This window comes from Chlorocebus sabaeus, chromosome 2, assembly GCF_047675955.1.
Source record: "Chlorocebus sabaeus isolate Y175 chromosome 2, mChlSab1.0.hap1, whole genome shotgun sequence".
NCBI lineage: Eukaryota > Metazoa > Chordata > Mammalia > Primates > Cercopithecidae > Chlorocebus > Chlorocebus sabaeus.
The window spans coordinates 67,232,584-67,247,342 of NC_132905.1; the positions used below are offsets into that span (position 1 = coordinate 67,232,584).

The 14,759-nt window shown below is 50.3% G+C and overlaps 1 protein-coding gene across 1 annotated transcript in view; it reads right to left on the bottom strand.

Annotated features, from left to right (window-relative positions):
• The window catches only part of MTCL2 (microtubule crosslinking factor 2), an 85,932-nt gene that overhangs the window by 43,446 nt on the left and 27,727 nt on the right, over positions 1–14,759 (bottom strand). Inside the window, exon 3 of the mRNA XM_007964121.3 lies at positions 9,873–10,031. Within this exon, the coding sequence (XP_007962312.3) occupies positions 9,873–10,031 (159 nt within the window). The remainder of the gene's footprint in view (positions 1–9,872; positions 10,032–14,759) is intronic.

Sequence of the window (14,759 nt, forward strand, 5' to 3'; positions counted from 1 at the left end):
ATCCCCGCCTCTCACACCCCATCCCTGAAAGTGACAGCCACTGATCTAATCCGAGTCCTATTTTTCTGAAACCAAGAGAGAGGGGCAGGGACTTGTCCAAGGTCTCACAGCACACCCACAGCTCACCTGGGACCAGTTCTTGACATAGCTCTTAATCAAATTCCAAAGAGTTGGTAGGAAAAAATGTGCCTTCCCTGATGAGGGCCAGAGTGTAGCTAGCACAGTGGTTCTCAACCTGGTACACATGAGAATTACTTAAAAAAAAAAAAAATACTGGTGGTCTGGGGTAGGTCTGAGACATCAGTATTTTTTAAATGCTTTCAGGTGATTCGGAAATGCAGGTCGGATCCACTATGCCAGGCAAGGAGAGCTCCAGATGGACCCTTAAGTACAGAGTATCTGAGAGCCCAATCAAATCCTAAAGAGACCTTTTGAAATGCAAATGAGGCAGGAAGGCAGAGGCTGATATTTCAGACGCTGGGTGCCAAGAGCCAGGAGCCAGTATTTGAGAAGTGCCGACCTGGGAGCTTTCAAAAGCTGGAAGGGAAGGGGATGAAACAGGGCTATGGGTCAGAAAAGGAGTCCTTCCACAAGAGCCAGGAGGCGCAGACAAGTGCAGCCAGTGGGGCTCTGGACACGGCACACAGAAGCAGACCCCGTGCCGAGTGCAAGGTGGGGGCTCTGGGCTCAGACCATCAGGCTACAGAAGGATCTGGGCCCACCTATTACAAGCTGAGTGGGAAGGGCTGTGGCCTCAGCTGGGAGTTGAACCCTGGGGCCCTTGCGACACTGAGTTTATGATCCCTGGATGAACCCCTTTCCTCTCCCTGAAATTCCATTTTCTCATTTATAACATTGGACCATGGATTAGGTGACCAGAGCCACGCCAAGGACTGCAGACTCCCTGGAGGAAGGAAGTGAAGTGACAGAGAGGAGAACCAGGGGTCTCCACAGGTACTAAGGGGTCAGGCATCACATGTCAATGAATGAGATCACCTAAAAGCCATTCATAGGACTGAGCGATCACGAGATTCACTGACATGGGAAAGTCTCCCAGACACTCTGTTAAGGGAAAGAAGTAACCAGCAAAACAAAACCTATAACCCAAATATGTCCACTAACTTTAGAATGGATAAAAAAAAATGTGGTCTATCCACACAACAGAATATTTACTCAGCCATAGAAAGAAGAAAGAGGCTGGGTGCGGTGGCTCACGCCTGTAATCCTAGCACTTTAGGAGGCTGAGGCGGGCAGATCACCTGAGATCAGGAGTTTGAGACTAGCAACATGGAGAAACCCCGTCTCTACGAAAAATACAAAATCAGCCAGGTGTGGTGGTGCATGCCTGTAATCGCAGCTACTTGGGAGGTGGAGGTTGCAGTGAGCCGAGAGCGTGCCACTGCACTCCAGCCTGGGCAACAAGAACGAAACTCTGTTTCAAAAAAAAAAAAGAAAGAAAGAAAGAAATGGCTGGGTGTGGTGGCTCACGCCTGTAATTCCAGCACTTGCGGAGGTGGATGTGGGTGGATCACCTGAGGCCAGGAGTTTGAGACCAGCCTGGCCAACATAGTGAAAATGCATCTCTACTAAAAATACAAAAAATTAGCCGGGAGTGGTGGCAGGCACCTGTAATCCCAGCTACTAGGGAAACTGAGGCAGGAGACTTGGTTGAATCCGTGAGGCAGTGGTTGCAGTGAGCTGAGATCATACCACTGCACTCCAGCCTGGGCAACAGAGCAAGACTGTCTCAAAAAAAAAAAAAAAAAAGAGTTTCAAAATCTATAGAAACCTGCATTGTATGAGACTAGAGAAAGGCCTGGAAAGATACAAAGCAAACTGCTGCTGCTGGGTCCGGCTGAGGAGTCAAACTGAAGGCTTTCTTCTTTAATGTACGGGTTTTATTATTTCTATTATTTTTGAATAGATAACAAAGTCACATGGTTCAACATTCAAAAAGTACATAAAAGAATACAGTGAACCCAGTCACCCAGTTATCCCGCCCAAGGCAACCAACGTAACCAGAGCGCTGCAGCTTGTCCTTAGAGGTATGCTAGGTATGCATCTGTGTGCTTTTCTAACGATATTTTTGCTTCACTAAGTTTGTATTACTTTTTTAGATTAAAAAAATGCATATTCTGGCCAGACGCGGTAGCTCATGCCTATAATCCCAGCACTTTGGGAGGCCGAGGTGGGTGGATCACCTGAAGTCGGGAGTTCAAGACCAGCCTAACCAACATGGAGAAACCCTGTCTCTACTAAAAATACAAAAAAAAATTAGCCAGGCATGGTGGTGCATGCCTGTAATCCCAGCTACTTGGGAGGCTGAGGCAGGAGAATCGCTTGAACCCAGGAGGCAGAGGTGGCAGTGAGCTGAGATTGCACCACTGCACTCTAGCCTGGGCAACAAGAGTGAAACTCCGTCTCAAAAACAAAAATAAAAACAAAAACAAAACAAACAAAATGCATATTCTTAGCTGGGTGTTGTGGCACGTGCCTGTAGTCCTAGCTACTCGGGAGGCTGAGGTGGAAGGATCACTTGAGCCTGGGAGGCAGAGGTTACACTGAGCCAAGATCACATCCCTGCACTCCAGCCTGGGCAATAGAGCCAGACCTTGTCTCCAAAAAAGAAAAAAAGCATATTCACATTTACATTTAAATACACATATATGTATACATAGAAAAACTTATTGGAAGTATATGCACCTCCCTATCCACACAGAAATTCCCTATGGCTTATTTGAATCTTCTAATCTTTTTCTGCTTGCTAAGTATGTACTACTACCTATTGTGGGGAAGGGAAAAGTCATTATAAAAGGTTTTTAAAATATACTTTCCCCAAGAAGTCACCACACACCTTTCCAGCAGGCAGAGAAAAGGTGTGAATGAGCTGAGTGGCTTGAATCTCACCAGAAAGCAGGGCAGTGGGCAGAGGAGACGAGTTCCACCCTTTTGTGGTGGGACCTGACACTTCCCCCACCTTACCTAAGCCATGTGGGTTCCCACACAGCCCTGCCATTCTGGAGGGAAAACAAGGCGGGCTCAGAGTGCACAAAGACCTTCCTCCCTTCTGCAGGGCAGTAGCTGGCCAGGCGGCTGGGGGGCTGCCACCCCTCAAGAAAGCCAGGGCCTGTCAGAGCCCCTTTGTGGAGCCCCCAGGGATGAAGTCAGTCTGCCCAAGAGGCAGATGTTCTGGCTCTGGGCCTTGAGAGGGTGGGACAGGGCAGGGTGGTGCCTGGACACCAGCAGGAATGCAGTCGCAAGGCCTGGGGACATGCCCAGCCCTGAGGACAAACTGTGGCCTGGCATGCAACAGGGGCTTCCCCACTCGCCAGCAACTCACAAGGCTGTCTTTGAGCAGCCAGGGTGGTGCCTCCAAGCATCCCTGGTCTACAGGCTTCTAGGAGAAGCCTAAGCTATGTTCTCCCTTGTCTTTCCTTCAGCCCAGGAGAGAGCTCCTGAGTACAGCTCTGGAGGGGCCTCTGCACTCAAACACCTTCCTGCGCCACTTCAGCCAAGAAACAAAGGCCAACCTTCCAAGGAACAAAATGAACCTTCTGCCAAAACAGCGAGGCAGATTTTCACCAAATCTGGAGGAGGAGATGTTTGGAAAGGTCTCACTGAAAGCACAGACTGTGCTTCAGGTACAAAATTTACTCTTGATTCTTTTTTTTTTTTTTTTTTTTTGAGACAGGGTCTCACTCTGTCACCCAGGCTGGAGTACCATGGCATGATCTCGGCTCACTGCAACCTCTGCCTCCCAGGTTCAAGCAATTGTCATGCCTCAGCCTCCTGACCAGCTGAGACTACAGGCGTGTACCACCACATCTGGCTACTTTTTTGTATTTTTTGTAGGAATTGGATGTCACCATGTTGCCCCGGCTGGTCTCAAACCCCTGAACCCAAGTTATCCACCCGCCTCGACCTCCCAAAGCATTGGGATTACAGATGTAAGCCACTGTGCCTGGCCTACTCCAGATTCTAGAAGGAAACCAGGGTTGGGGGTGCACCTCAAAGATTTAGGCTCATTCTTCCTCCAGAATGGCTGAAATGGCCACAGAGAGAGGCCATGTGACTCTTGGTTAGGGAGAGATCATTTGGGGAAGAAAACAAAGAGTGGTTTAAACATTGGCCCCAAATCAAATGTCACAAGGACAGATGGAGCCAACTGCACGTGAAGATTGGCAACGTAGCTGCTCCTTTCCCGGGCAACTGGCAGCTCTAGACACAGAGCTCCTTGCCAGAGGCAGCAGAAATGTATTTATTCAACTACGGCAAATGCTTCTCCAGACCCGCAGCCCTCACGGTGGTTGTGGCAGTAATGAAAATAATAAGTCCTTAGTCTGTGTTAAGCACTTTACTTGCTTGTCTTGTTTAATTTTTACAAACACCTCTGAGAAGTAGGGATAATATTCCAATTTTATAAATAAACAAACTGGGCTGGGTACGATGGCTCATGCCTGTAATCCCAGAACTTTGGAAGCTGAGGCGGGCAGATCACTTGAGTCCAGGAGTTTGAGACCAGCCTGGGCAACATAGCGAGAGACGCTATCTCTTTAAAAATTACAAAATTAGCCAGGTGTGGTGGCGTGCACCTATTGTCCCAGCAACTTGGGATGGTGAGGCAGGAGGATCTCTTGAGCCCGGAAGTTTGAGGCTGCAACAAGCCATGATCATGCCATTACACTCTAGCCTGAGAGACACAGCAAGACTCTTGTCTCCCACAATAATAATAATAAAATAAATAAACAAACTAAGCACTAGAGCAGTTATATCATTTCCCCAAAGGTTACAGTCACTTGCGAGTAAGTGCCAAAGCCGGAAAAAAGGTAGAACCAGGCTTTGAACTATCAGCCCCTTCCTAGCCCACCAGGTAGGAAATCTGGATGAGAAGGCTGTGCCAGGGAGGGAAGCAGTCACTGGAGTGGGCAGCCTCTTCCAGGATTCTGAAGACACCTGAGGGTCCTAGGAAAGCAAGTGTGGGGCAAGGAGTGTAGGGGCAACACCAGAAAAGTCAGTGTGAGTTTCGGAGATGTGGAGTCCTGGGTTTGAATCCCATCTTTGTCTTTCCCCAGTTGAGTCTACATCCTGCGATTCTACTCCCCGGATCTACACAAGAGAGCACACACAGAATCTCAGAAACGTGCACATGAGTGTTCCCAGCAGCATTATTCATAGTAGCCAAAACAACCCAGATAAATGGACAAATCTAATGTGGTTATATACCCACACAATGGATGATTACTCAGCCATAAAGAGGAATGAGGTCCTGCTACATTCTTCAACATGGATGGATAAACCTTGAAAACCTGATGCTAAGTAAAAGAAGCCAGTCACCAAAGACTCCATTTGGATGAAGCATCCAGAACAGGCAAATCCAGAGACACAAAGCGGACGAGTGGTTGCTAGGGGCAAGAGGGAAAGGGGGAGTGGGGAGTGACTGTTCACAGGCATGAGGTTACTTTTTGGGGTCATGGCAATGTTCTGGAATTAGATAATGGTGACACTACACAACATCATGAATATAATAAAAATCACTGAATTATACACTGTTTTGTTGTTTTTATTTTTATTATTATTTTTTCAGACAGGGTCTCGCGCTGTCACCCAGACTGGAGTACACTGGCGTGATCTCAGCTCACTGAAACTTCCGTTTCCCAAGCTCAAGTAATTCTCCCACCTCAGCCTCTTGAGTAGCTGGAACCATAGGCTTGTGCCATCATGCCAGCTAATTTTTTAAATGTTTGTAGAGATGGGGGTCTTACTATATTGCCCAGGCTGGTCTCAAACTCCTGGGCTCAAGCAATCATCCTGCCTCGGCCTCCCAAACTGCTATGCCTGGTCTGAATTGCACGCTTTTTTTTTTTTTTTTGAGACAGAGTCTCACTCTGTTGCCCAGGCTGGAGTGCAATGATGGGATGTCAGCTCACTGCAACTTCCAGCTCCCGGGTTCAAGCAATTCTTCTCCTATCTCAACCTCCCAGGTAGCTGGGATTACAGGCACCCACCACCACACCCACCTAATTTTTGTATTTTTAGTACAGATGGGGTTTCATCGTGTTGGTCAGGCTGGTCTCGAACTCCTGACCTCAGGTGATCTGCCCACCTCGGCCTCCCAAAGTGCTAGGATTACAGTCGTGAGCCACCGCGCCCAGCCTGAACTGAGTACTTTTAAATGGTGAATTGTATGATATGGGAATTAAATCATGATTTTAAAATTGCCAACAAACAGTGGCACCTATAAAATAAGACAACCACACCGTGTCCGTGGGAAGGCGGTTGGAGGGTTAAATGTGCTGGTGTGGTCAAGGCTTGTGTGGTGCCTGGCACAGAGTGAGGGCTCAGACACAGCAGCTATACCATAATAAATCACGTCAACACTCGTATTGGCTTTCTGCCTAAAACACAAGGAGGGGTGTGATACTGGAAGAGGGGTAGCTGGGCAACAGTGCCACCGCAGCCCTCGGCCGGGGCCTGCCACCTCCCTTCTCTCTAGCAGAGAGCTGTCTCCATGGCAACCACATCAGCTCAGGCCAGGGGCTCCTGTTCCCAGCCGGGTGACAGCACCGCCTCGGCAGCCTGTCAGGATGGCAACGGCAGATCGTGATGATGGGACTGAGGCTCTGGCAGAAGAATTGCTCAGGGACCCTCGTCTCCATAGAAACCATGTCAGGAAAGAGAGGGAGGAGGGAGAGGATAAACAGCAAATAATAAACACAGGCTCCCGCCTTCTGTGCACAAGCCTGAGACACCACAGGGCACGTGAGGAGAGCTAGACCAGCCTCACTGACAGCAGCCGCAGAGGCATGTGAACCAGTGTTTCTTGAGCACCTACTCTGTACCAGGCACCACAAAGAGCTCTTTACAAGTCTGACCTCTTTTAAAATTTCACAAATAAATTCCAAATACTTTCTTTTCTTTTTTTGAGATGGAGTCTCGCTCCGTCACCCAGGCTGGAGTGCAGGGGCGCATTCTAGGCTCACTGCAAGCTCCGCCTCCCGGGTTCACACCATTCTCCTGCCTCAGCCTCCTGAGTAGCTGGGACTACAGGCGCCCGCCACCATGTCTGACTAATTTTTTTGTATTTTTAGTAGAGACGGGGTTTCACCGTGTTAGCCAGGATAGTCTTGATCTCCTGATCTCATGATCTGCCGGCCTCGGCCTCCCAAAGTGCTGGTCTTTTCTGTTCTGTTCTGTTTTCCTCCCTCTCCCTCTCCCTCTCGATGCAGGGTCTCACTCTATAGCCCAGGCCAGAGTCCAGGGGTACCACCATAGCTCACTGAAGCCTCAACCTCTTGGGCTCAAGCAATCCTCCCACCTCAACCTCCCTAGTAGCTGGGACTACAGGCATGCACCACCATGCCTGGCTAAATTTTGTATTTTTTATAGAGATGGGGTTTTGCCATGTTGCTCAGGTTGGTCTTGAACTCCTGGTCCCAACCAATCTGTCCACCTCTGCCTCCCAGAAGGCTGGGATTACAGCATGAGCCATCATACCCAGCTTCATTCCTTTGTAAGGTTGAAGAGTTTTCCATTACACATGTACACTACACTATGTTCATCCATTCATCCGTTGATGAACATTTGGGTTGCTCCTATCTTCTGGCTATTGTGAGTTATGCTCCTCTGAACATGGATGTGTAAATATCTCTTTGAGTCTCTGCTTTCAATTCTTTTGGGGATACACCTAGAAGCGAGAGTGCTGGATCATATGATTGTCCTGTTTAATTTTTGAGGAACTGCCATACTATCTATTCTTCTTAATTTCTTCATAGTATTCCATGGTTACATAATCTTATTCATGATCCTAAACAACCTCATAGGCTGCGTACAGTTATCACCCTGTTTTATTTATTTATTTATTTATTTATTTATTTATTTATTTATTTGAGATGGAGTTTCGCTTTTGTCGCCCAGGCTGGAGTGAGTGCAATGGCGTGATCTCGGCTCACTGCATCCACCACCTCCTGGGTTCAAGAGATTCTCCTACCTCAGCCTCCCAAGTACCTGGGATTACAGGTGCCCACCACCACGCCCAGCTAAATTTTTTTTTTTTGTATTTTTAGTAGACACAGGATTTCGCCATGTTGGCTAGGCTGGTCTCGAACTCCTGACCTCAGGTGATCCACCCGCCTCGGCCTCCTAAAGTGCTGGGATTACAGGCATAAGCCACTGTGCCTGGACCCCTTTTATCTTTTTTTTTTTTTTGAGACAGGGTCTCACTCTATCTCCCAGGCTGGAGTGCAGTGGTACAATCTCACCTCACTACAGCCTCCACCTCCTAAGTAGCTGGGACTACAGGCAGGCACCACCAAGCATGGCTAATTTTTGCATTCTTTATAGAGACAGGGTTTTGCTATGTTGCCCAGGCTAGTCTTGAACTCTTAGGCTCAAGAGATCTGCCTACCTTGGCCTTCTAAAGTGCTGGGATTATAGGTGTGAGCCACCATGCACGCTTTGCTTGTTTGTTTGCTTATCCTGATGTCACAGATAAAGAAACTGAGACTTAGAGAAGGGAAGTGGCTTCAGGGTTCCAGCCACATCTCTGCTAAGTACAGGCTGGGTGAACTCAGGCAAGTTGTTCCTCCTGGAGCCTCAGTTTCATCACTTGTACTGTGACCTTAAGATGCTTTCAGAAATTGTCTCCCCTTTTCACTATCAAGGGTAGCAGCAGCAAGACGGTGTGAAGAGGGTGCTCTGTGTTATGGGCCAGGCCGTGGGAGCGGGCAGTTGAATGAAGGGAGAGGGCTAGCCACCCTTAGCAGCAAACGCCTCCTCTCCCTGCACACTGAGAGGGCATTGGCACATCACACCAACACGCCCAGTGGGAAGGATGGCTGGAGGAATGTTCTGGCCTCGGGCTGTGGTGTCTCAGTCCAGGGACACTGGCAGGCTCGCCCTTGGGGGAGGAAGGCAGGCAGCGCCTGCTGCGAGGAGTGTGCCCTGGAAGAATGCATGATCCTCATACCTCATCAGCAGGCAGAGAGCTAAGGCCTGGCTCTGCCTCTAGGGCCAGAAGCCACCCCAGACCATTTGGAACATAGACCCCTGGAATGGGGGGATTCCAGCCTTCAAGGGACACCTAGGTTGATGGTTTCTAGTTGGCATTCTGCAGAACCCCCTCAGCCCTGCATGACCTTGAGGTCATCCCTCCCTCTCTCAAGGGCTGTTTGCTCATCCATAAAATGGGCATGATTGCAACCTTGTTAGCATGAAAATGTTTGAGATAAGCTGTCAAGCAGGGCGCATAACACACTGTATACCCAACACACAACAGGAAGAGGAGGTCTGCCAGGGGGAGGAACTGGCATGAACAAAGACAGACAGGATTGTGTCTCAGGGTCACATTGAGGAAGCACCAGTACCCCAGCGACACCGGCCTGAGACCCAGCCCCCGCACTGACTTCACACCAAATGGCAGACCTGGCAGTCTCTTGCAGCCACTCCACACGTGCGTTATTCCTGTTGGTCCTCACAATGACTCAGGGCACCACTGCCCCATTTTACAGGTAAGGAAACTGAGGCACAGAGGGCTGAGCCCCATGCCTGACATTGTTGCATGTTTTCTCAGTGAATCCTCCCACAGTAGCTGTGGTTCTTTGATGAATGACTCCCTCCCGTTACCCTGTGAGCTCCCTGAGGACAGGAACTGGATGTATTTTGTTCACCATAGTAACCTTAGTGTTCAGCACACAGTTTACACAGTAGCTGCTCAGGAAATGCATGTTGGAGGAATGAATGAATAAACGACCTTGCCAGGGAGGCATAAGCTGCCCATTTCCCACAAGTGGGGGCTTGCAGAGACACTGGCTTGTGGGGGCTTGCATACGCCCACCTGGCCTAGGCTGGCCCTGCTGGATGCACGAAGTCCTCACCTCTCTCGGTCGCTCCAGCTCCGTCTGTAGCACCTGCTTAGCCAGCTCAGTCTCGATAAGCCGCTGACGAAGTTCTTCGTTCTCCTCCTCCAGCCGCGCCCGTTTCTTCTCCACCACCTCGAGTTCCTTATGCAGCCGCATGGAGATGTCCTTAGAGACCTGTGCAGGGGTGGGAGACAGAAGGGTGTGAGGAGGCTGAGGAGAGCCCCCACTGCAAGTCCCATTAATCACCCGACGTTCACAGCAGGGCAACCCCAGAGACAGGCAGGTTCCTATCGCATCACTGCCACGCTGCAGATGAGCAAACTGAGGCACAAAGAGACCAAGAAACTCATGAAGGAAGCAGCAGAACCAAAACCCAAACCTAGGTACCACAAGCTCCCGGTGTCTGTATCACAGCACAGCCCCAGAAGGCTGGGAAGACCCTATTCTCAGAAATGCCTTTTCATTTACCTGGGGCTTTTTTTTTTTTTTTTTTTGAGACAGGGTCTCACTATATCTTCCAGATTGGAGTGTAGTGGTGCAATGATGTCTCACTGCAGGCTTGAACTCCAGGGCTCAAGCAATCCTCTCACCTCAGCCTCCGGAATAGCTAGGACTACAGGTATGCATAACCACACCTGGTTAATTTTTGCATTTTTTTGTAGAAACAGGGTCTCAGCCGGGCATGGTGGCTCACACCTGTAATCCCAGCACTTTGGGAGGTCAAGGCAGGTGGATCACCTGAGGTCAGGAGTTCGAGGTCAGACTGGCCAACATGGTGAAACTCATCTCTACGAAAAATACAAAAAATTAGCCAGGCATGGTGGTAGGTGCCTGTAATCCCAGCACTTTGGGAGGCTGAAGCAGGAGAATTGCTTGAACCAGGGAGGCAGAGGCTACAGTGAGCTGAAATCATGCCACTGCACTCCAGCCTGGGCAACAAGAGTAAAACTCTGTCTCTAAATAAATAAATAAATAAATAAAAAGAAACAGGGTCTCACTATGTGGTCCAGGAGAATCTTGAACTTCTGGCCTCAAAGGATTCTCCTGCCTCAGCCTCCTGAGTAGCTGAGATTATAGGCATGAGCCACTGTGCCCGGCTACCTGGGCTCTTCACACTTCCAAAGCCTCTCCCAGCCACCTCTTACCCAGTCCTCACAAAAGCCCGTAGGAGGGCCAGAAGCTTTTCTTAAAGGGAGAAGACTGAGGAGCTGGGTACAGTAGCTCACACCTATAATCCCAACACTTTGAGGGGCTGGACACGGTAGCTCACACCTGTAATCCCACACTTTGAGAGGCTTGAGGCAGGAGGATCGCTTGAGCCCAGGAATTCGAGATCTGCCTGGGGAACATAGCAAGACCCCACCTCTATAAAGAAACCAAAAAAGTTAGCTTGGCATGGTGGCACACACCTACAGGCCAGGATACTCAGGAAGCCAAGATGGAAGAATCACTTGGGCCCTGGAGTTCAAGGTTGCAGTGAGCTATGATTGTGCCACTGCATTCTAGCCTGGGCAACAGAGCGAGACCCTATTTCCTAAACACAAAACAAAACAAAACAGAGAGGGGATTAAGCTGCAGTGGAAACCCAGAGCAAGATGGGCCCCAGACCACTGAATCTCATCTCTGCCAGTGACCAGCCTGTAGTCCTGGGCAAGTCAATTTCCCTCTCTGCACCTCAGTCTCCTCAACTATAAAGTGAACACAGTAATAACAGGATTAAACTTACAAGCCTGACGGGATAATTGAACCAGCTATTGCACAAAAGCCTTGGCCTGGGCCCTGCACAGTGAGTTCTGGGTGACTGGTGGCTGCTGCTCCAAGGAGCTGAAGCCCAGAGAAGGGCATGATGGCTGGAGGTCACAGTGTGACCCTGAGACCTGTATCTAGTTGTCTGGGATGTAGAACAGGCCCGATATGACAAAGGGCGGGCAGATGTCCAAGTCATCCCTACAGAAAGAAGATAGAGGAGCTGCAATCTCTGATCCTGGTCCAGGACTCTGTAGCAATAGCACCCCATTCCTGGCAGACACCCTCTGTTCTGTTCCCTGCTGGCTGGTTGAGGGAGGCCAGGAAAGGAGGCCTGCAGGGATGAGGATGGAAGGCTCTTCTGAGCTGGGAAATTGCAACCAGACTCCATCACTGTGTAGGCTGGGAACTACTGTTTGGTGAAGACTTACTGCATGCCAAACTCACCCATCTTCACCCCAATCCTACCCCCATTTTACAAGGAAACTGGAGCTCAGAGCAGAAGTGACTCGCTCAGTGTCATGCAAAGCCAGTGTGGGCTGAGCTGGGCTGGAAGCCCCAGGGGTTTGGCTGAGGGGCCGGTATAGCCCAGGGTCTCCTAGAAGTGCCCAGGTTTCGCTAGCAGGAACTCCATGTGGGGCAGAGAGCCCAGTGCCCCGTGCCTGCTGGTCTCGGAAATGACTGTGGTGCCTCCTCCCTGCCGGAAGGGAAGAGGGCCCTCCCTGGCTCTGTCCTCTGCCTGGGCCCAAGCCCAGCTCGGCACAGACCCCTTGGCAGTGTATGAGGCAGGCCAGGAAAAACAACGACCGAAAGGAAACCAGGCACGGCCTCTCCCTCCCTCCACTGCCACTGCCTCTTTCTGCCCCTGAGGATCTCGTAGGACAGCCAGGAGCGGGACCATGAGGCTCCTCCCACAGCCTCTCTGGGCACCAGACCTTCCTCATCCAAAAGTGGGGAGAACAACCCCTCAGTATCAGAACAAGGGCTTTGCAGATGGGAAAACTAGATTCAAGCCCAGTTCTAGCATTTACTGGCTATGTGACCCAGTACAAGTTATTTAAACATGGTCCCTGGTTTGGGGCTGGTTAGGTCACCCAGTAAGCCCCTGTCCTGATCAACTCTCCATTCACTCACTCACTCCTCACTCACTCATCCTGCTTAAGCACTTGAGGCAGGAGTGGTGGGGTACAGAGATCAAGGCCGCAGACGTACTTGGCCTCATTCACATCTATGTGTCCCAGCAGCGGCACAGCATCAGGCACACACTAAGTGCCTAATAAATGCTTGTTGGATGAACGAATAAATCCAAGGGTCCAACAAGTGAAAAGGGAGGGAGAAGAACAAGTGAATGACTGAATATACATGGGGAGTGGCACCTGCCCTTGCAGGGCTGAAGAGGCTGCCCTCAAATGCCAACTCCACCCACTGTCTGGGAAGGGCTGCACTCCTGGCTGGGGTGAGGGCTCCTCTCTCAAATGAGCTCCCATCTGGGCCAGCTCCTCTCCACCTGTGGGGATGCTGCATCTCCACCATGTCCTCCACCTGGGGAGGCTACCAGTTCCCATCAAGAAGTCATAATCCATGTGGATTTCTGGATCCTCTGGGGTTCATGAACAACTCTATGAATTTCATCCCCTCCCATCCCCTCCATGATTCCCCAGTTCTCTTCTGCCCCATTCTCCATGGAATCTCTTTCCTATTTACTCTCTTCCCCTGATGGCTGCTATATCAAAAGAAAGCACAGGCCGGGCACGGTGGCTCATGCCTATAATCCTAACACTTTGGGAGGCTGAGACGGGCGGATCACTTGAGGTCACGAGTTCAGGACCAGCCTGGCCAACATGGTAAAATCCCGTCTTTACTGTCTCTACTTAAATACAAAAATTAGCCAGGCGTGGTGGCACATGCCTGTAATCCCAGCTACTCGGAAAGCTGAGGCAGGAGAATTGCTCGAACCCAGGAGACGGAGGTTGCAGTGAGCTGAGATGGTGCCACTGCACTCCAGCCTGGGCAACAGAGCAAGACTTTGTCTCAGCGGAAAAAAAAAAAACACACACACAACTCCAGGCAGCCAGACTAGGAGGCAGGAGCGCTGTGGTCTGGCCTCGTCCCTGCTCCTCAGTGAGCCTCAGTGGTCCTGGGCCCCCTCGGCCCTCACAATTGATTTACAGAATCAGCTAGCACATTCCCCGGGGGGGCGGGTCACCACGTGCTTTTCATCCCATTGGGAAGCACTTTGATTATTATCCCCATTCTGAGGCTCAGAAAGGAAAGGTCACTTCCCAAGGTCACACAGCTAGGAAGGCTGTAGAACCAAGGTTTGAAATCGAGTGGGTCAGCTCTAAAGTCTCACTCTCAGCCTGATCCTGCCGTATAGGCTCAATGCGTGAAAACACATTACATTAACATCAACAATAAAAGTATTAATGATAAACCCCAACAGTGGGCTTACTGTGTCAGGCACTTGAAGGGCCCCACGTGTCTGTCTCATTTGATCCTCCCAGCTACCCTCAAGGTAGGGGGGTTGAGATGCTAAGGGAGGCACGGCAGCTGCGGCTTCCGGAAACCAGGGCAAATCCCCAAAGCACAAACAAATGCACTCAGCCATGAAGTCACTGTTTACAGCACTAGGGCCTGGCTCCTGCCAAGTGCAACTAGCAGCCTCTAGTCTCTGCTCCCCAGGCATCAGGCCCCTCGGCTCATGGGCCTCTGTCATCCTGATCCTCAGGGAGAGGGATGGGAGCTCTCACAAAAGAGCAGCCCCTGGCCGGGCATGGTGGCTGATGCCTGTAATTCCAATACTTTGGGAGGTCAAGGTAGGAGGACTGCTTGAGGCCAGGAGTTCAAGACCAGCCTGAGCAAAACAGGGAGACTCCTATCTCTATAAAAATTTTTTAAATTAGCAGGGCATGATGGTGTGTGCCTGTAGTATCAGCCACTTGGGAGGCTGAGGCAGGAGGATCCCTTGAGAGCCCAGGAGGTCAAGGCTGCAGTGAGCTGTGATCACCCACTGCACTGTAGCCTGGGTGACAAAGCGAGACTATGTTTCAAGAAAGAAAGAAAGAAACAAAGAAACAAGGCTGGGCGTGGTGGCTCATGGCTGTAATTCTGGCCCTTTGGGAGGCCGAGGCTAGCGGATCACTTAAGGTCAGGAGT